The sequence below is a fragment of the Pseudonaja textilis genome, chromosome 1 (genome assembly GCF_049901715.1).
Source record: "Pseudonaja textilis isolate UNSWEBS1 chromosome 1, rPseTex1.2, whole genome shotgun sequence".
Classification (NCBI taxonomy): domain Eukaryota; kingdom Metazoa; phylum Chordata; class Lepidosauria; order Squamata; family Elapidae; genus Pseudonaja; species Pseudonaja textilis.
This window is the reverse complement of record NC_141990.1, coordinates 297,012,134-297,032,938: the sequence shown is the minus strand read 5'-3', so window position 1 is coordinate 297,032,938 and position 20,805 is coordinate 297,012,134. Positions and strand designations below refer to the sequence as shown.

Sequence of the window (20,805 nt, the reverse complement as noted above, 5' to 3'; positions counted from 1 at the left end):
GTGAAAACTGGATTAAGAGCACCACCTGTTGATAAAAGAAAAATCCTAGAGATCCCTTCAAACTATATGACCTATTTAAAGTGTGAACTCAAAAGGAAAGGAACTGTATTGCAACAAGATTCCAGAAAGGGGAAATATTAAAACCAAATAGTGAAGGAATATATAAAGATACTGGATTTATTGGGTTTTGGGGGACTCTTTGAAAAGAAATAGACTGAATAAACCTGGGAAATAAAAACTTGAGGACATTGACTTTAAAAATTAAAGAAAGACGCTGGTTTGAATAAAAACTGCAGGACAATCAGATATTTGGATATAAAAATAAAACAAACAAAACAAAAATGAGCAAAATATATAAAGAAATAAGGTTTGAACTTCAAACTGTGAAAGAAATGATAAACAGAAGCTTGGACTTATGGAATAAAATACAGAGCATGGAAGAAAATTCAGAAATGGTGACACAAATTACAGAAGAACAAAAAATGCAGGAAGGGGAGGAGTAAAATAAAAGAGAAACCAGCAAAACAGAGCAAAGGGAACAACAAACTACACAAAAGGACACAAAGGAAATTAAATTCAAGATGTTAATGATTAATGTAATAAATAAAGGGGAGGATATTTTGAAGGTTAAACAAAAGGAAAGGGAATTACAGAAAGAAGATCAGGAGAGGGTGGGAGTGAAATTAGATAACTGGAAAAAGAAACAATGGAAAGCAATAGAGAAAGGAGGAATGATAATTGGAAAAAAATGGTAGAAAATGGAGAGAAGAGATGAACTAACATACCTATTAAAGAAAGTAAGAGATGATGGTTGAAGATGGGAAGGATAAGGATTCCACATGAAGGGGCATTTTAGTGGTTAAGATATATGAATATAGATTTTGATGAATCTGGAATTAATACTTTATTATATAATTATTATTAAAGATATATAAAATATCAATTAGAACCAAAATAAGAATTAATAACTTTATTGGAACAGAAATGAAAATAAGATCTTATTATAGGATTATTTAGGATACACAAATGTTTATGGAATATACAAGAAAATTAACATGTAATATAGGGAAGGAAATATGTGGAACCTGATAGAGAATATATATGTAGTACAGTATATGGTAACAGATAAAAATGATAATATTGTGATCAGAATACAAACTTGTCAAAGGGAAATAAGATGGAAAATATATTTATGTAATGTAATGATGTATATGAACATAGTATATGGCATTAGATAAAAATTACTATATTGTTATTAGTTTATACAATTTGTTAAATGAAAATAAGATGGAAAATATAATTTGTGTAATGTAATGAAATTAGAGAAGGGTGTGTACTAAATAATACAAGTGGCAAAATTAATATTAAAAAGGGCATAAATATTGGGTAATACAAATTAAGATGAATTTATGAATGATTAATGGAATGATATAATTTGATAAAATTTGCAAATATGATGTATACAAGAATATATGATTAATGAATAAAGAGAATAATTAAGAACATCGAGATTGATACAAAGCCATGTAATGTATGAGAATATTAAATGGAAAATTGGAAATAGGTAATGATATGAAATTAGATAAGAAAGCTGAATATGTAATTATGGTCATGTTTGATTTAAAATGTAAAAAACCTGGAACCATATTGTTTACCCAAAGATGTATTTAAAGAAACAAAAATAAAAAAAAATATTGGGAAAAAAAAGGTCACCTGAGTGGTACAAATTCCCCACCATCCAGTCAGAGCTGAAGAAACTTCTTAGATGAGAAGTGAAATGTCTTGAAAGAAAAACAAGAAAGTCCAGTTGCCTCTTGGAAAAAGCACCTTTGGGACAACCATGGCCTGGATGGATGACTGTGAATCTCCATAGGCATCTGATGTTTAATTCAAAACATTCAGCACAATATATTTTCTTATTTACAGAAGGAATCTTATAATATTATTTAGTTTGTGTTACTCTTTCAAATGGCAAGCAATTACTTACTCTAGATATAGTATTTACCTACAGTATATCCCTTTGATTTAATTTATTCACTTTAGATACCATCAAAATCCACACTGAGCAGTATAGAGAATTAGAATGGTTGGTGAGTCTGGCAAACAGACTCCACATCCACATCCACATTCCCAAACAAAACTTGCAGAGTCCCAAACACATTAACCCATAGCCTGGTAGAATGCCAGATTTTTAGGCTTTCTTGAATCCCATTAAGGTAGGGGCCACACAGTCTCGGGAGGACCATATCAGACAGCAGGTACCATGACAGAGAAGGCATGCTTCTTGGGTGCTGGTAGATGATTGTTTAACAGGACTCAGAAAGCACTGACCTATTGGCTTGTACTGGATAGGCAAGCAGCATGGAGATAGACTGTCCCTCTGATAATCAAGTACTATGCCATAGAGACTTTTATGAGTGATAACCAGGATCTTCAATTGCACCTGGAAGCACACTGAGCATACTGCTCAGAGTCACTTTGTACAGCAGATAGGTGGCAAATAAATTTAATAATCACACAGACTGATTACAAGCAATAGCATGACAAAGTAGCAACAATGGTGGATTGGAAAATCCTCAAGAAATACCATTTGCTTGCAAGAAAGAACTGGTGGAATCATAAAGTAGAGAAAATAATCAAAAATGAAGAAATGAAATTGCTCTGGGAGTTTAAAAATTCAAACCTACAGGAACCTGCCATATCCCAGACTTCACAATTGTTGAGAAAAAAGACAAAAAAAAATCTGGATAGTGGATGTGACAGGGTCTGAAAGCAGCAAAGTAGAAGAGAAAGAAAATAGAGAAGATAATAAAATACGAAGACTTACAAATAGAAATAGAACGATTGTGGCAAAAGAAAGCAAAGACAGTATCAATAGTAATAAGTACCTTGGATGCAATCCCAAAACAATTTTCCAAAACAAATGGAACACCATCTGAAGACCATTGACATTGACAAAAATCACCATTGGTCAATTGCAAAAGGCAGCTTCACTCAGAATAGCTTACATCCTATGACAATACTTTTAACATCATCAAACACCCACACCTGCCTCTGCCAAGCCCTTGGGAAGGACTTGATAGGTGGATAAAAATGCCCAATAAGTTTTAGCAACTGGCTAACCATACTGTTAACCACTGCAGCTTGTGAAGGAGGGTATCACATGGGCATACTGAAGCATTATCATCCCGAACTGCCTTATGGACATGTATCTTTCCAAAATCATATGTTAATCTGACAACCGTAATAGTGTATTCATGTGGTCTTATTTTTTAAAAAAGTCACAGCACCAACCCATCTAAGTTGTAGGTATTTCTACTCAAAAATTTCTTCTTGACTGCATATTACTCCTGCATCCTCTTTGTGGGAACAATTGTGCTTTCCGATCTCTGAATGGGAACATTCCAGGAGGGTCTTCTCATGTCCTATGCACTGAACATCATCAAGTAAAATTGAAAGTGAATGTCCCTCCCCAAACTCTGCTTTCTTGGTGGCCCGGATTACAAAAGCATAACCCAATTGGCGACAAACTACTGCAGCTGCTTTAGAAGTCCACAAATCATCACACACAGTGCCCCACTCGCCATTGATAAAAATTTCAACTCTTCCTTGGTCTCTCCTTCTTGTGCTGCCATTCATGAGTCGGACTGCACCATTCTGTGGCTGTCGGGAAACATTGGAAGGCCTATTCTTCCTTCTTCTATATGGTCTCCTCCCAGGCCTTCCTCCTTTTCTGGGCTTTGAAGGTTTGGGTTTTGGTGCTATAGTAGTCATCTGCCATCCATTCTGATTCCTAAGCAGAGTCAAGAGTTGTTCCATCCAGTCTGGAGTTGTGCCTTGCGAAGACTCAGTAGTTACTTTACTCCTTGCTGGGACTCCGGTTGTGGCTTTTATCTTAGGATCCTGTCTGGGCATTTTCACTATCAGTTCTAGCAAAGAATAACAAAGACAAATATTTTTAACAGGTCCTTCAGACCATATGGTCTGATACAAAAACTGAACTGCTGATGGCAATAACAGAAGCTGCCTTAAAGATTAAGGATTACTGTCTTTCATAACCAGATGAAAAGCAAATGAAATTGGTCTGTAATGTATTTGAGATTGAGAGGGCTAGTTGGGTTGGGGCCAGAGAAAACAAGCAAGCCCATCCCTATTTCTGCTGTCTTAATTATTAAATCTTAGGAGGTGCTGAGTACTTGAAAATTGCCCCTTTGTCCCTACCACAATGTTAATTCTGTTTTCAATGCAATATGAAGGGGCTTCCTTTTATCTGGACTTACCCAAAGTAAATTTTTTAAAGACCAAAAAACAAAAAACCCATCATAACAAACTGGAGTTGTTCATGGTAATAGGCTGTATATGCCAAGCTGGCTTTAATGAAACTCTCTTTCAATTTTTGTACTGCATGTCCAATTTACCTTGTAGTCAATCAGCTCACCTTCTTGAAAGCAAAGATTCATTTTTTTCATTAATCAGAATATTAGCTTCATTTCCTTGCATGAACAAATTGTTTAGTCCCAGAATTCCCCAAAGTTATTACTCAATAATATGCATCTCCATTACTCACTTTCCTTTGGAGCAAATTTAATGAGCCTGCCTTTCACTTTTACTGGCAATGGGTCAACATGGCATTTTCCAGGTGGTGCTCTCCTGATGAAAATAAGAGAAAAACATACAGAATATCATAAATAACATCAAAGAACCTAGATAAATGGCCAAGTAGTCATTGCCAATGGAGGAAATATAGTGCTAAAAATTCTGTGATAAGCAGTACTTGTTGCAGATTCAACAAAAGGGTTACAGTTTAACTATGATGAGAAAGACTCAAAACTCAGTAAATAAGGCCAGATTTTTCCCCCCACACCAGCATTTACATGTTCATGAGAAACAAATTCCAAGTCTTACCGTGATGTGTCAACTATTTTGTAAATGACTCCATTTGGAGCAGTGGCACTTGGTATTCTGGTTGACATGAAATAAAGTTCCCCTTTAGAAAACAACAACAACAAAGACACAAATTGTTTATATATATATTGCTTTAGATCCACTAGGCAAAGAAAGTAATCTGACATTACAAAAACCTTCAGAAGCCAATCTTTAAGACAATGTATAGAGATTTCTGACACATTACTCAGATCTTTCAATTAAAATCAGGCAGATGCATGACTGGACTTCGAATACACTGAGTTATCTGGTGACGTTCATGGATGGGAATCTTCTAGGAGTTTATGGATTGAATTTCTGTGTTACTAGCCCAAAAAAGCACGATTATATACAAGAATCAGTTCCAGTTCAAGAGAATCTTTACTAATCTTTTGATGTGACCATGCCAATGGATTTTCCTTAGCCACTCAATCATTTGCCCTCGGAAGTTGTGGGAGTGTCATCACTTGAGACTTTCAAGAAGAGATTGGACTGCCATTTGTCAGAAAAGGTGTAGAGTCTCCCGCTTGGGCAGGGGTTGGACTAGATGACCTATAAGGTCCCTTCCAACTCTGATTATCTGTTATCTGTTCTCTATTCTCCCATGAATAATACAAACCTATTCCATGTCACTTTTAAGTTCAAACTATACAACAACCTTTCCTAATTTTATGCAGTCAGGATGGACAGGATGTCAACTTCCTATTGCCCAGCCAAGTTTTATAATGCTGAATGGAAAGGATAAGCAATGACAAAGCAACTGGAAGCTGAGTGGTTGGAGAGAAGTACTAACTAACAAGAGTAATCCTGCAAAAAGCTGGCCATTTAGCTGACATGCTAATATACATTCTTTAAAAATTAAAGAAATTGCATATACCATGTTTCCCTGAAAATAAGAACCAGTCATATATTTTTTTTGGGGGGGGGTGGGGACAAAAGATGCATTAGGGCTTATTTTGGGGAAACATAGGCAACGTGAATTAGCCAAGAAACGATGGGACAGATTGACACCTGATTTAATGGAGGCAGGCGATTTTGATGTGCAGTGGAACTGGCAGTAGAAGCGTGTTGGAATCACCTGCCTCCCCTCCACGCCTCTGCCTTATTTTTGGGGTAGGGCTTATATTAGGAGCAGGCTAAAAATCAGGCTAAGGCTTATTTTCTGGCTGGGTCTTATTTTAGGGGAAACACAATGTGTGTGTGTGTGTGTGTGTGTGTGTGTGTGTGTGTGTAATCTTTAAAATGTCTATATTTGCACAGAAATCCAAAGGAATTAATTTTGTAGCAGGGGTTGTTATTTTTTGCCTGTGACATGTTTTCGAATTTTCAACAGTTCCTATGCCCAAAAATTGGAAACTCATGTTTGTGTTGGTCATTTGGATAATTCTATAATTTCCCCACACTTGAGAATATTAGCCACATATTTAAAGAATCCAACTATTACCTGCTTCATCTTCAGCAAAAGAGATGATGTATTGATAATAGTTATTGATAAGTCCAGGAAATGCACATGTTTGGCCTGTTCCCATGCATATTTCATTGTACTGCCATTCCCCAGTTTTGTGATTCTCTTTCAAGGACATGAGACGCCTGAAAAATGGAAAAGAAACCCGCATTAATTGGTATGAAAGAAATCAAGGAGAACAGCTTTTAACTTTTCCTACTCCAATTCAAAGCAATACATAAAAGCTAACAGCTTACTTGGCAAAGAAAGAACTAAACCAATCCCTTAGCCAGATTACTTTTCAATTGAGGTATGATTAACATCATTTATTTGTGTATAGAACAAGGCAGAAATTAAAGTATAGATAAAGTTAGACTTCATTCTAAAAGATTTAAGAATGTAATGAATATTTAATTATTCATCTTAGAAAGCTTAGCTTTCTAAGCCTTAACCTTATTAGTACCTTAACTGTAAGTACTAGAAACTGAATTTAAAAACATAAATAAAGGTTGGCAGCTGTTCACTTTAACAAGCACATCTGTTGTACTATAGCACTTTAAAAATAGTTGCAGGCAAATCCCATAAGTATGTACCAATTCTTACTAAATACAGGGAATCCTCACTTACCAATTACTTGAAGTTAAAACCATGTTGAATAAGGACACTTATGTCTGGTTCTGGAAGTTGTGGCCCTGCAGTTTTGTGATTGTGATTTGAGCCATGGTGGTGCAGTAGTTAAAATGGAGTACAGCAGGCTAACTCACTGCTCATTTCATGAGTTCAATTCTGAGTGGCTCAAGGTTGACTTAGCCTTCCATCCTTCCGAGGTCAGAAAAATGAGAACCCAGACTGTTGGGGGCAATATGCTAACATTGTAAACTACTTAGAGAAGGCTATAAAGCACTATGAAGCAGTATATCAATCTAAGTACTATTGCTATTTGAGCACTGGGCAACTAGCATGCATTTATTGTACAATGGTTGTAGCTGTCACATGATCACCCATTTGTTGTCATGGACCATGATTTGGCTAGGACTTTGTCTCCATTTCTGACAATGGTGTTCCAGCTGAATCTGTGGATTGTCAGCCTCAGGAATCTTCAGCCATGATTCATCCAAGGAGGTTGAACAATCACAGGCATTTCCTAGTTAGCTAGATCAGTTGGATTATGAGATAAAATCCCCAAGCCCCAGGGCTCGACACATGAGCAGAGCAATGCCATTCAATGGACCTCCTTACCAGAATATTAGGATAACTCTGACTGCAACCAGCTGCCTGGGGAAAGATTTATATGCAGCTGCTTTGCCTTCAATCTTTTTTGGAAACAACTGTTTAGAATCCTAGTTTGTAATTCTTGTTCTTGTGTTTACTTGCTCTTGAACCCTTGACTTTTGGACTGGCTAACTAGTCAACTTGGTACTTTGACTCCTGGAATTGGACCATTCTATGGCTGCTTGAACTTCAGAGGGACTTATTTAGCCAAATTCTCCTTACACAGACCTTGATTTATGATTTTGTCTACTGTTGCATAACTCCTTCTCTGCATGTCTGCAATCTGAAACAGAACATTTACAACCTTCACAGCCTGTTTCTGACAAGCAAAGCCAATGGGAAACTGGCAGGAAGTCACAAGTTGCAGCCATGTGACATTGTGCTTAATGATCTGCAGTGAATTGCTTCAAGACTGCATTTGAAACTGACATCACAATTTGGTGTGGTCACAAGATGTTTCACTGTACATCACATCACTTAGTGACAGAATTGCCAGTCCCAATTGCAATTGTTAAGCGAGGACTACCTGATTCAGGTATAATTGTTTCTTTACAGTTGCCCATATATGAGACATAAGACCATATAAATTATAAAGATCAACTAGATGTAGAATCCAATTATTAAATGCTGTAAACATATCAAAATATTGCTTTATGTTTAACACTTAACATATCGTAGCAATAGCATATAATGCTTCTTAAAATGAATATCCAGTTTCTGAACAGTGGCATTTTACTATGAGGTATTTAGTGGTACACTTTTACTAGTGGTTCAATGATAGTTCATCCAATTGTTAATATCTATACACATGCATATTCATATAGCAGAGACATAACATGATGGACACATAAACTGCAGTAGAGCAGCAATGCAGGGCATTGAAGCTTAAAGCCGCCTGAAATACTGTAACACAGGATGACATCTAATTCATCACTTACCTAATAGCTGGCCTACTGTCACTTACCCACTCATAAAATCACCAAATATGTAAAGCCCATTCAAGTTTGGAGACTCACAACCTCTATAGACATAACCTCCTGTAACTGATTTCCCCATTTTGTGGGGATAGGCATATATTGGAAGGACATCATCTGCAAAAGGGAAAAAGGTAGTATCATACATATAGCATGCAAAGGAACCATTTTTATAATCAAGTATAAACTTTTTATAGATATCAGCTATAAAAGATAAAAGATAACAGAATGAATGAATGGAAACAGAATGAATAATGGAAATATTTCCTCCCATACATTATTTACTTCAGTTAGTCAAACCCCATAATTACCTAAAGAGGAATTGGTGCAAAGTTTTTTGTCATAACAGCTGAATCCTTCTCTTGCTCTCCAGCCATAATTTCTCCCTTTCTCCACAATGTCAATTTCTTCAAATTTATTCTGTCCTACATCACCACAGAAAAGCCTCCCTTTCCCTTCCTTTGTATTGGGATCACCCCTATCAAAAGAACAACGCCACATATTCCTTGCCCCATAAGCAAAGACTTCAGGTCGGGCTTTTGGTTCATTGATGAAGGGATTGTCAGGAGGGATTTGATAAAGAGGTCCAACATCATTGTTTTCCACACCGATTCTGAGTACTTTGCCTAGCAGTGTTGACCTGTTTAATACAAATAAAGAACTAGTATCAGTACTTCTTAAAATAGAATTTCCCTTACAAGAAAGAAAGGGTTGCATACAAAACATTTAGATTCTTCCTATCCTTCATTTCATAAAACTTTTCTGATTCTTGTTCAAGGTTTTAAGAATGAATGTGGTTTAAAAAAGTTTGGGATTCTTATCACTTAGTTGTATTATTTTAAATTGCATTTTCAATCTCTAGATAAAACAGAGATCGGCATTTTTGGTAATCAAACTTCACATTTTTTTGCGAACTATAGCATCTGGCATTTGATCTGAGGCAGAAATGAACCACAGGGAATAAATTCTTCTGACAGAACATAGTAAACACATTAGTAAAGATATTCTTTATTTTCTGAGAGGTGGAAGTTTAAATTGAATGATGCTTACTTCTCAGCACCTCCTAGCAATCTTACAATAAGGGCAAAGAAAAAGTATAAAGCTGCCCTGGTGACAAATGTTTTACCCTTTCTGCAATTTGTCTTCCTCAGAAAAGATCTGAAATTATATCTCCTTCATTAAATATTGTGAGAAGGCGAAGAGGAAGAGAAAAGCATTTCAGAACTAAGGCAATATATTTTTTTGTGGATGTAAATGTGTGTCTTTAAGACTATATTTACTCCTGGTGACAGCCTGGACTAATCCACACAGTTTACTTGGCAAGGGTTTTCAGAAGTGGTTTGCCATTGCCTCCTTCTTAGAGCTGAGAGAAAATGATTGGCTTAAAGTCACCCAGCTGGATGTATGAAAGACTGAATTGGTAGTTAAGAGCTAAAAAATTATCATTGGCCACTAACTGAATTATCCATGTACTAGCAAGACAAATTCAGTTTGGAGCATTCGCAAATTCAGTATCTGGATTTTAAATATAACATAGCTTAGGCACAATATATTCGGAACTTCTTTTGGGAAACCTACAGGGCATAATCTACTTGTGTGCTCATAAATCTGCTTCCATTTTTCCATGTGACAATAAGGATAGTGAAATAACTCATTAGGCATTTCTTGACAAATTTCTAAGACACTTGGAAAACCTCAGCTTTAAAAAATCATTAAAAATGCAATAGCATCTAAGTCAAAGTATCAGATCCTATGACTGGTATTTGGAACTAAACCTTTTGGGAGAATGTGGAAGAAGATTTGTTCCACTGTTATTGTGATTGTCAATACCTGCAAAAAATATTTGAATCATGAAATACTAGAGATTGTGACATAGGTCCATGGCCTTAATCCAAACTAAATTATTTGAACATAACTGATTTGTAATTGGTCAATAAACTTTAGTTTTAAGTTAATTCCTATTAAAAATTATAGGACTTATATGCATCCAACCTATTCTTGTCATCATAGAGAATATCACTAAGAGCCAATACTGACAACCAAACCTTGATATGACTTTATATTTTTCTGCAATATATATCAAGCTCCAATCTAAGAAAGCAATAAAATATATGCCAGTATTGAGCCTAGTTTCAAATCTATAACCAGAAACAGTACAATTTATTTGTTCCCCCTTTTACAAAGTTTATGAATTTAAAATCCTACTTGTTTTGAGCATTTCCATATGCCCCAAAAGGATCACCAGCCATTCCTCCATCTCCTGTGAAGATATAAAGATAACCATCATCTCCAAACAGTAGTTCTCCTCCATTGTGATTGGAAGCTGGCTCTTCTATCTCCAGAATTATCCTGGGAAAGAAGGATAAAAAGAAGAAAGCATAAATCTTATACAAGCAGTACAGTGAAACTACAACAAAAATTAAGTTTTAAAAACTGCCTGACCACCTGAATTTAACTTAAATCAAGTATACCCATATTTGTACATCCCTGTTTTGAACTTGGTGCAAATCAATCCAGTATTGGCTTTTGTTTTATTTTACTAAAAACATAAACCAGATCACCTTTCAAATTCTTGCAAAAAAAAGTAGGTGTGATAAGTTTTCTGAAATGGCTATTTTGTTAAACATATTTATTTAGTTTATATGCGGCTACCAAATTCATAAAGATTCAAAATAGCTTCACATTTAAAACAAGCAATCAGAATGTAGAAGGCATAAAAATAAACACTAATATGGAGAAGTTCATTTAAAAAGCACTTAAACCATCAATATCACATGTCAGGATAGTAAAATAATAAAATAAAACTGGTGGCCTGCTCTTCAATGCCTTTCAAAAGCAGATCATGGAAGAGTCCAAACAGGCTCTTGCAAAGATATGTAATTTTCATGACAACGATTTAAAGAATAGTGATGGGAAATGCTATATATTCCATGCGTACCAAGTAATATTTTGTTCTCAGAGAACAATGAAATACTTCAGACTTTATGCTAAATACATACCTACCACTTGTATATTAGGAGTAATTAGTAATTAGGAGTAATTCTCATTGAAATCAATGTTACTTCGGAAGAGTCATATAGGATTGCATTTAATTTTAATGCCTGTTCCTCCCCCTTACCCCAGTTTAACCATTCCCTAAGACTATATGTTCAATGCTAGAAACGTGAGTATAAACTGCACAGCATCTGTTTTACACAATGACTATTTGCCATGTATATATACAGACAACATAGATTGAAATGTTCTATTGAAGTGTACTGTCCAATCCTAGATTAGTCACTTAGAATCTTTGCAAGTGGCAGCTTTGCTATTATTGAAATATTAAGAAAGCAAGTTGATACTTGTCCATATGGCTAAACTTTGGGCAGTAAAATGGTTGATGGGCCTTCTACCTAACAAAAACATTGGACTATTTCAGGTTATGTAGAGATTGTAATCTCCCTTCAGCAATGGTTTAAAATCCAAATAAAATTGTACGACTTCTTTCAGTCAGTCAGTATAGCTATAATACTCAAGAGACCATAATACATTTCTTGTGGCCAAGGAATAGCTAGCTGGACCAGAGCAACACTGGGAGAATTTATGGAAGTCAATACAGTAATACTTTTGAGGCAACTTCAAAGGATAATATAACAATTCAATCTGAGTAGTATTTATTGTTCCATCTCAGCATTTTTTGAACCCGTGCCATTTTATAATGAATCAAATTACTGGTTTATCTAATCCACTATTATCTATTCTGACTATCAGAATTCTTGATGGTTCAGACAAACAATTAGTAATATCAGCATGGGAAGTATTTACTAGACTCTGTTGTATCTTCACTTCTTTGGGAAATAGAGCATTTTACTCATTCAACACTTGTTGCCTCTGGCACAAATAATCTGGGTCTACCTTCCATAAATACCTGACTTCCAGAGAAGCTGAACCTCATCTCCCTCAAGCACCCATGTGAAGGCAATTGATTGGAAAACAAAACAGCTCCAAATTCTGAAGCCATGTAAACAAAACTACATATTGTAATAAAGTTAGATTACTAGCAAATGCGATTCAGCAGGGAAAGGATCTTTAGTGATTTTAGTAAGAAGCAAATAAATAAAATTTCCACGAGGGATTTTTTTTAATGTTTTCTAATATTTATCTTATTGCATAAGATTGTACTATGATAATGGCTGGCTAATAAACATTCTTCAGTAAATGATATTATTATATGCTACTCAGATTAGAGATAAGATGAATTCCAAAAGCCACCTAAGAAACATGTGGACTTAAATAATATAAAGTGTATTTAGTCTTGAATACTTGAGATATAGCACAGGTAATTTCTTCTTTTAAAATACCCCGATAAAAAGAATACCTTAGTATACATTTGCACTAGACTGCAAGTAATTAAAACATGCAGATATTAAATTTAGGAACTATTGCCAATCCAATCCTTAGAAGTACTGTACATATTTGCCATGAAATGTCTTAAATACATTGGACTTGTAAAAGGGCATACCTTTCAGAACCATGGTCCACTGAATTCATGTCACCAGGAGAAATTCTGAACTCACTGATTCGGATTCTCTCTTCATATTGAACTTCAACTGAATAGTAGATATATACCTTACCATTAAATTTGAATTTAGGATGGAACACAATGCCTAGAAATCCCCTCTCATCCCCTTCCCACGGTGAGGTAAGTACAGCTTCAGTGATGTTCAAAAATGGTTTTTCAAGCCGTGACAGGTCAGGAAGGTAGGTCCAGACTAAACCAATTTGTTCTGCAATGAAGAATCTGTGAGTTCCATCACTTGCATGTACCATAGCAACAGGATTCCTAAGCCCATTAGCAATTTCAACTAAGCATAACTGGAGACATCCTTCTGAATCTGCAGTCACAAACCCAAGGCCTTGATTAAGATGCTCATTAGTTAAAAGGTGAGGAAAACAGTAGTCTGTGTCATCCAAGGACAAATAACGACAAAATTTAACCCTGTTATTTTCCAGCGCCAGTAACTCTTTATCAGGAGTGAAGTATTGAAACATTGACCTACAATCTTGCCACACTTGTATGCAGTAATCTTGGCAAAGTCCAGGAACAGTTCTCTCTGGAGTAGAAGGGTCTTCAGCATCATACAGATGAGCAGCATAGGGAGAACACTCCTAAAAATAAAAGAGGATCTCACATCAGTTGTTATGGCTCCCCCATATGCTTCAGTAACAGAGCAGCCTTGTTTTAGACAAAATAGATGAATGGAAGGTGCTTCTCAATACAGACCTTAACCTGCACTAGGAAAACGGGAAATATTCATTCAACAATATTGAAATAAAATATCTGACTCTGGCTATTAAACTTAAGTATTGCTTGTGGCCCCAAAATATAATCAACCACATTTGCTCCTTTGGAGCCTCAGAAGGACAGTTGCCCGTTTAAAAGTCTATAGTAGAGCAGCCATTTAATAAGTTTAAATCCAATCTATTTATAAGCTAGTCCAATCAGAAACCTGCCATATTATGGTATTTATCTTTAGATAATTGAACCTGCAAAGGACAGCATAGACATTACTTAAATGTTGGAAGATTTAACAATGCAAGACAATTAAAACATTTAAAATTATAGCACTGTACAGACAGCAAGTCTTTTATAATATTTTAGAAAGTTGCAGAATAAATATTAAAAGGCCCTATAAAAAGACTGTGGAGGACTGAAAAAGAAATAGTAAACTGTTTTATGATTTCCAGGTCACTGCAAAATAGCACATGCTAGAATAATATGCACCTTAAATTTTCTCTCTGTATCTGCAAAAAAGAATTAACTTTTTTTTCACTGCACTTTTTTTGCAATTGGATTTGAATGTTGATATTCAAAATGAAAGTCTGTTAACCATATGTCTAGCCACATTGAGTTAAAGCAGAAGTAGTAACAAGATAGTTGGGGGAAAAACTGAGTAGTTGCTTTACCCTATGCAAAACTTCACTAGAATGTTTTTATGCAATCTGCTAATCCAATACATTTCTACAGCTGGTTTTAATACACAGTTACATAAGCCCTGGAGGTAATAGCTGCCTAGAAAACCTTAGGAATATCCTTTTATTGTTCTCTTGTTCAATGGACAACTCTGCAAGTAATGTTGAAAAAGTGGTTGGGTTACTGCATACAGTATCTTCATAAAATTTTCCTGTAACTACAAGACAAATGTTCATCTATTTGCATCTATTTATCTGTTTTCTATAGTTTAGTTACTCCTGTATTTCTGAAAAGCAATGAAATGCTTCATAGACCCCAGGACTCTGTCCCTTGATATTGGAAATACTCATGTTTGTACATTGACATTTGTAACAAATCACATTGAAACTCAAGCATATGTGCACTGCAAATAACCAGACAACCAGTAGATGGCAGCAAAATGATACTTGAAAGTATTTTTTTACTGACAACAACCTAGTGGTTGTTCACATTTTTGCAGCTCAGATTCCGCAGCTCTAATTTTGCAAAGAGAAAACAACAATTCCTTGCCCCCACAAAAAAAGAAGAAAAAAAGAACTAGCAATACTTAAATATGGGAGAGGAGAATTTGGGTTTTTGATTTGCACACAATACTGAGTCCCATTTTTGTAAAAAAAACCCTAACAGTTTGAATGCTTCTTCTCAAACATCTTTGCTTATGATAACCAAGTGAAAAATCACATCTGGTTTATTATAACTTCATTTTTTTAGTCATACTGTTGGCTGAAGTAAGTATACAGCTGGGCTAGTTGAGGACAAGATGAAAAAAAGAATCAAGCGCAACATCAGATTTCACTTAAAACAGTAAAGAGTTTAATTGACCACTGATATCAAAAGACCTCACCAGCACTAGGACCAGGAAAAGTTTTTTACTCACAAAATTTTAGGTTGATTAGTAAGATGAAAGATCAACTGTGACTGTACAATATTTCATTTTTCTTACTCTAAAGAAATGAGTGAAAGCAGCTGGGATAGAAGAACTTGTATTTATGTATACTTGGCACATCTCACATACATCTTAAAAAGTGATATAATTTTCCTTTAGTGGAAAACTACTGTTTTCAGTTCTCCTTTAGAAATGCTTTCTAAGCAAACTATAACTTTCATTGCTGCTACCAACATTTTAACTATATTGGTTCATGGTAAAGAACAGGGCTGTCAAACTCCTGGCCTGCAGGCCGATTGAGTCATGCGCTGGCCACACCCATGCCGGGTTTAGAGAAGGGGAGGGGAAAGTCCTGATACATCATGCGACACCACTGTGATAATTTGAGTTTAACACCCCTCGTATAGACCAATTCAGGTTAGGTGATCTAATCAGATTATTTGGGAGGGCTTGTGAGTTGTTTTCATCTTTAAAGACTTTGTACTACAGTATTTCAAATTTTAAGGCTTCCTAAAGCTCAGCATTTTCCTAATTGGTGCTGTTTTGGCTCCTCCCAACCTGAAGACGGAAACAGAGGGAATGATATTGACCTAGTTTATAAAGTGGTACTTAAATTTTGTACAGACAGGTCTGAACAAATGTGCTATGTGATTCATCTCAAACCATTTCTCTAAAAAATATGAATTAATAGAAATATTGAATTACATACTTGGGGTGGAAAGACTTTTATCTGAGGATACAGCCAGGAATATACGCTGCATGGTTCTAGGCCCTTTTCAGTCTTGCATTTAAAAGGGAAAAGGGATAACCAATCATATAATAACGCTAATATGAGACAAAGCTGCCAATAGCATTTGAATGGAAGTAGTTCTCAGCAAATTCAGAAAAGTGTAGTACAGTGAAACTCAAGCAAATATTTCATTTGTTGTTTTGTTTAATGTTGGAAGATGAAATTGCTGAGAAAGGAGGCATATTGGAGAAAAGGCATATGGGGAAAGGAGGCATAGTAAATCACCAGGCATAGTAGTTTTACAGAAATAGGAAGCATATAGCACGTTCATTCAGACCTGTCCAATACACCTGGTGCTGGAGGAAAGTTCATGGCTTAAGAACAGACAAAATGATTTTACTAATCTATGATATAGATAAAAGGGCATCTGCATGACCTTGGTCCAGACACTTTTACAAACAAACAATGATAAGGAATATTATAAGGAAGCCCTTCAAGGTGTCACCAGTATTTGAATCTGGAATGATTAGAGGATCAGTCTTCAATGTGTATAGTGGAAATGAAGTGGCACAAGCACATACTGTATCCAGTTTTGGTCACCACGATGTAAAAAAGATGTTGAGACTCTAGACAGAGTGCACAGAAGAGCAACAAAGATGCTTAGGGGACTGGAGAGTAAAACATATGAAGAACGGTTACAGGAACTGGGTACGTCTAGTCTAGTGAAGAGAAGGACCAGGGGAGACATGATAGCAATATCTTAGGGGCTGCCACAGAGAGAATCAAGCTATTCTCCAAAGCACCTGAGGGCAGGACAAGAAGCAATGGGTGGAAACTAATCAAGGAGGAAAGCAACCTAGAATTAAGAAGAAATTTCATGAAAAGAACAATTAATCAGTAGAACAACTTGCCTCCAGAAGTTGTGAATGCTCCAACACTGTTAAGTTTTAAAGACAAGATAGGACAACCATTTCTCTGAAATGGTATATACTAGTTTCCTGCCTGAGCAGGAGGTTGGACTAGAAGACCTCCAAGATCCCTTCCAACTCTGTTATCCTATTCTATATGAGGTAGTAAATTATCCATTTCACCCAGCTAATGGCAAACAATTTTCGAGAAGGAATTTATCAGTGACTACTAATAATCTTAAGCAGCTGTACAGAATCTCCAGATTACTGAAAGTTAAAAGGAAGGAAAGAGTGCTTTGTTATGCCAGGGTAAACACCACAGTGCCCAAAAGTATCATGGTGTCCCTGGATATCCATTTGATTCTTAACAGATCCTTTTCCCATTTAACTTTTTAAAGGGTTCTTTTAACTAACCAGGATAACTAGGAAGCAAGCAGGAAAAAAGAACTACAAAACAGAAAATAGTGAACTGGTATTGCATAAATGTCTTGCCTAAATAGGGAAAAGGGGTATTACTGTCTGAGGGCCTTTGTACCTGCTGAACTGTATTAAAATGAAGAACACCCCTAGTGTTTCTTTAACAGCAGCAGAGAATCTAGGATATCTGCCTTACACAAGGTGACCTCCTTGATTTATCTAGTCCAGGATTCTGATTGACAGCAAAGGTCTTTTTCACACTTTCTATTTCAAGCAGCCTTCAAATAAATGCTTTCAAGATAGCTTGCAGCTCTCACACCTTTTGCTATTGAGGAAACTTGGCAGCCAACAAATCCCAAGGGCAGTAGACCGAGGATGGCAGCCCAAAAGTTTCAACTATGCCTGCCACTGAACTTGGAAGAGATCTTCTGCAGGTAGATAGACCAAGATCTTCTGCGGGTAGATAGTAGCTTTACCTACGAAGTGAGATGGACACAGGCAGCCTTGCTCTTTCAGTGGAGCACGACCAGTGCCAGCTCCCATCCAAAGTGGCTCGGAGAAAAAGAGATGGGTGAGTAGGTGGGTGGATGCAGGAGTGGGAGGAGGAGATCTAGCCCGCGCCCGCCTTCCGCTCACCTGGCACAGGAGGTTCTGCAGGTGGCTGGCGCAAGCGGTGTAAGTGGCCTGGCCAAAATGCTCGCTGATGCGATAGTAACGTTCCAACAGGGCAGCATCACGCCCCGCGTCGCAGCAGCCGAAGTTTGAGTACTGCACGCAGAAAGTGAGCGGGCGAGGCGGCTTGAAAGGCGGTTTGAAATCCAGGCACTGTGGGTGGCTCGAGGTCAGCTCTATGAACAGGGCCAGCAAGGCTACCAGAGCCCAGGATCGGCGGCCAGGGCCCCTCGTCATTCTTCTTCGGGCTAGGGTAGGCGCAGTCCCGCAGTGTAGCTGCGGAGAACAAGGGAGCGGGAGTTCCCTGGCGCTGTCTTGAGCATGATTCTCTCCGGCTTCGGCCCGCCGCCTTCAGAAGGCGCCCCGCTCCCCTCGGCAGATCCCGTCGGGCCTTTTATACCCTCAGCCTTTTTAGGGATTGCTTTATGGGCGCTGGAATGGAAGCGCCTTTTCGGAAACGGCGGGAGGGCCCTTCGCGAAATGGAGAGAGAGAGAGAGAGAGACGCTCAATTAAGCAAGTCGAGAGGCAGCCCAACAGATTCTCCACCGAGTTGCGATTTTCCTCACGGCCTTTTCCAGTGAAGTGGTGGATTTCTCCCAGAGGACAAGCGAAGCTTAGATTCCCCGCCCCGCCCTCAAGCTTTCCAAAGCACATCAGATCCAAAAGAGGGGAAGGAAAGTGGAGGCGCCGCCTTCCCTCCAGCGCGGGGCGTGTAAACAGCCACTGGAACAGCACCCAACAAGCTCGCTTGAGCGCCAGGAAGGAGGCACGTGGGGAGGCAGCACTAACTCGACTGCCGGGAGAAATGCGTGAATCGGGTCAAACGTTGCGCGTGTTAGAAGGGGGGCGGAAATAGAATCGGCGTTCCTGCTGGTAAAAACCTGCCGAAATCTAACTGGTGGGAACCTTGCCAACGCAATTGCTTCTTCTCTATTTTCTCACCCTGTGGGCCATTCCTAGGAACCCAAAAAATTAATTCACAAAATTAAGAGAATAACAAAATTGCAAGGTCCTTGGAGGTCTTCGAGTTCAACCCCATGCCTTGGTAGGAGACCCTATAGTCCAGTGGTGCATTAAGCAGACTAAGCACGTGCTTAGGCATCAGGCCCAAAGGGGAAACCACAAAGTTGAGAATATGGCTTCGTTTGTACAATATGTACAAAGGAGGTGGGGGGGAGGGTGTACCAAGATTTGTCAGAATTTCAAGTCTGGTGGCATAAGATATTCTGCAACGAGTAGAGGAGTGGAGAATGCTTCTTGTGAAATATTTCTGGACTTTCTCAACTGTGTTAATATCAGATAGGTAATGTGGGTTCCAGACAGATGAGCTGTATTCGAGTATTGGTCTAGCAAATGTTTTGTATGCTCTAGTTATTAGTGTAATATTACCAGAGAAAAAGCTCACTTACAAGATACAGGTATAAGAATAAACATAGTTTTGAATACATGAGATGGATACTCATAAGAAAAATAAAAAGAAACAATAGGACAGGGACAGTAGGCACGATTGGTGCGCTTATGCATGCCCCCTACAGGCCTCTTAGAAAGGGGGTTAGGTCAATAGTAGAAAGTCTAAGGTTAAAGTTTTGGGGTTTGAGGAAGAAACCACAGAGTCAGGTAGAGTATTCCAAACATTGACCACTCTGTTGCTGAAGTTGTATTTTCTGCAGTCAAGTTTGGTGTGGTTAACCTTGAGTTTGTATTATTGTGTGCTCTTGTATTGTTATGATTGAAGCTGAAGTATTCATTGACAGGTAGGACATTGCAATGTATGATTTTATATACTATATTTAGATCGGACTGGAGGCGGCGTAGTTCTAGGTTTTCTAGATCTAGAGTTTCAAGTCTGGTGGCATAAGGTATTCTGCAATGAGTAGAGGAGCGGAGGACTCTTCTTGTGAAATATTTCTGGACTTTTTCAATTGTGTTAATATCAGATACATGATATGGGTTCCAGACTGATAAGGTGTATTCAAGTATAGGTCTACAAATGTTTTGTATGCAAGTTAGTAGTGTGATATTACCAGAGAAGAAGTTATGTAGGATTAGATTAACAACTCTTAATGCCTTTTTGGCTATGTAGTTACAGTGGGCTCTAGCACTTAGATCATTAGAGATGAGTACTCCAAGATCCTGGACAGAGTTTGGATCATCAACAAGGTCGTGACTATTCAGCCTGTATTTTATTTTCTGATTTTTTTTGCCAATATGTAGGACAGCATTTATTTGTTGAGATTTGAAGTTGCCATTTGATAGACCATTCTGATACATACTCAAGGTCTTTTTTGGAGGGTAGTAGTATTGTCTGCGGTGTTGAATAGCTTTACATCATCAGCGAAGAGAACACAGTTGCTCTTAATATAATCAGAGAGGTCATTTATGTAGAGTATGAAGAGAGTTGTATTTAATATATCTATTTAAAATATAGATAGCATTAAGTTGATCTGATTCTTTACCTTTTTAAAAATCAGACTTTTGCAATCAAAATGAATGAATCAAGATGAAACAGGAAAAACAGCAATTTAATGAGGACAACTTATATGTGCTTCATAAAAAAAGAATGTATTTGGTAGGTCAGAATTACAT

The 20,805-nt window shown here is 37.3% G+C and overlaps 1 protein-coding gene across 1 annotated transcript; it reads right to left on the bottom strand.

Annotated features, from left to right (window-relative positions):
* Positions 1-2,491: 2,491 nt before the first annotated feature.
* Positions 2,492-18,976, bottom strand: HHIPL1 (HHIP like 1). Its single transcript, XM_026716986.2, has 9 exons — positions 18,183-18,976; positions 13,115-13,761; positions 10,819-10,962; positions 8,925-9,253; positions 8,604-8,730; positions 6,368-6,513; positions 4,906-4,987; positions 4,568-4,650; positions 2,492-3,929 (listed from the first exon to the last, which is right to left on the bottom strand). The coding sequence occupies exons 1-9, from the start codon at positions 18,453-18,455 to the stop codon at positions 3,316-3,318; spliced, it is 2,445 nt and encodes an 814-aa protein (XP_026572771.1). The 5' UTR covers positions 18,456-18,976; the 3' UTR covers positions 2,492-3,315.
* Positions 18,977-20,805: the final 1,829 nt, after the last annotated feature.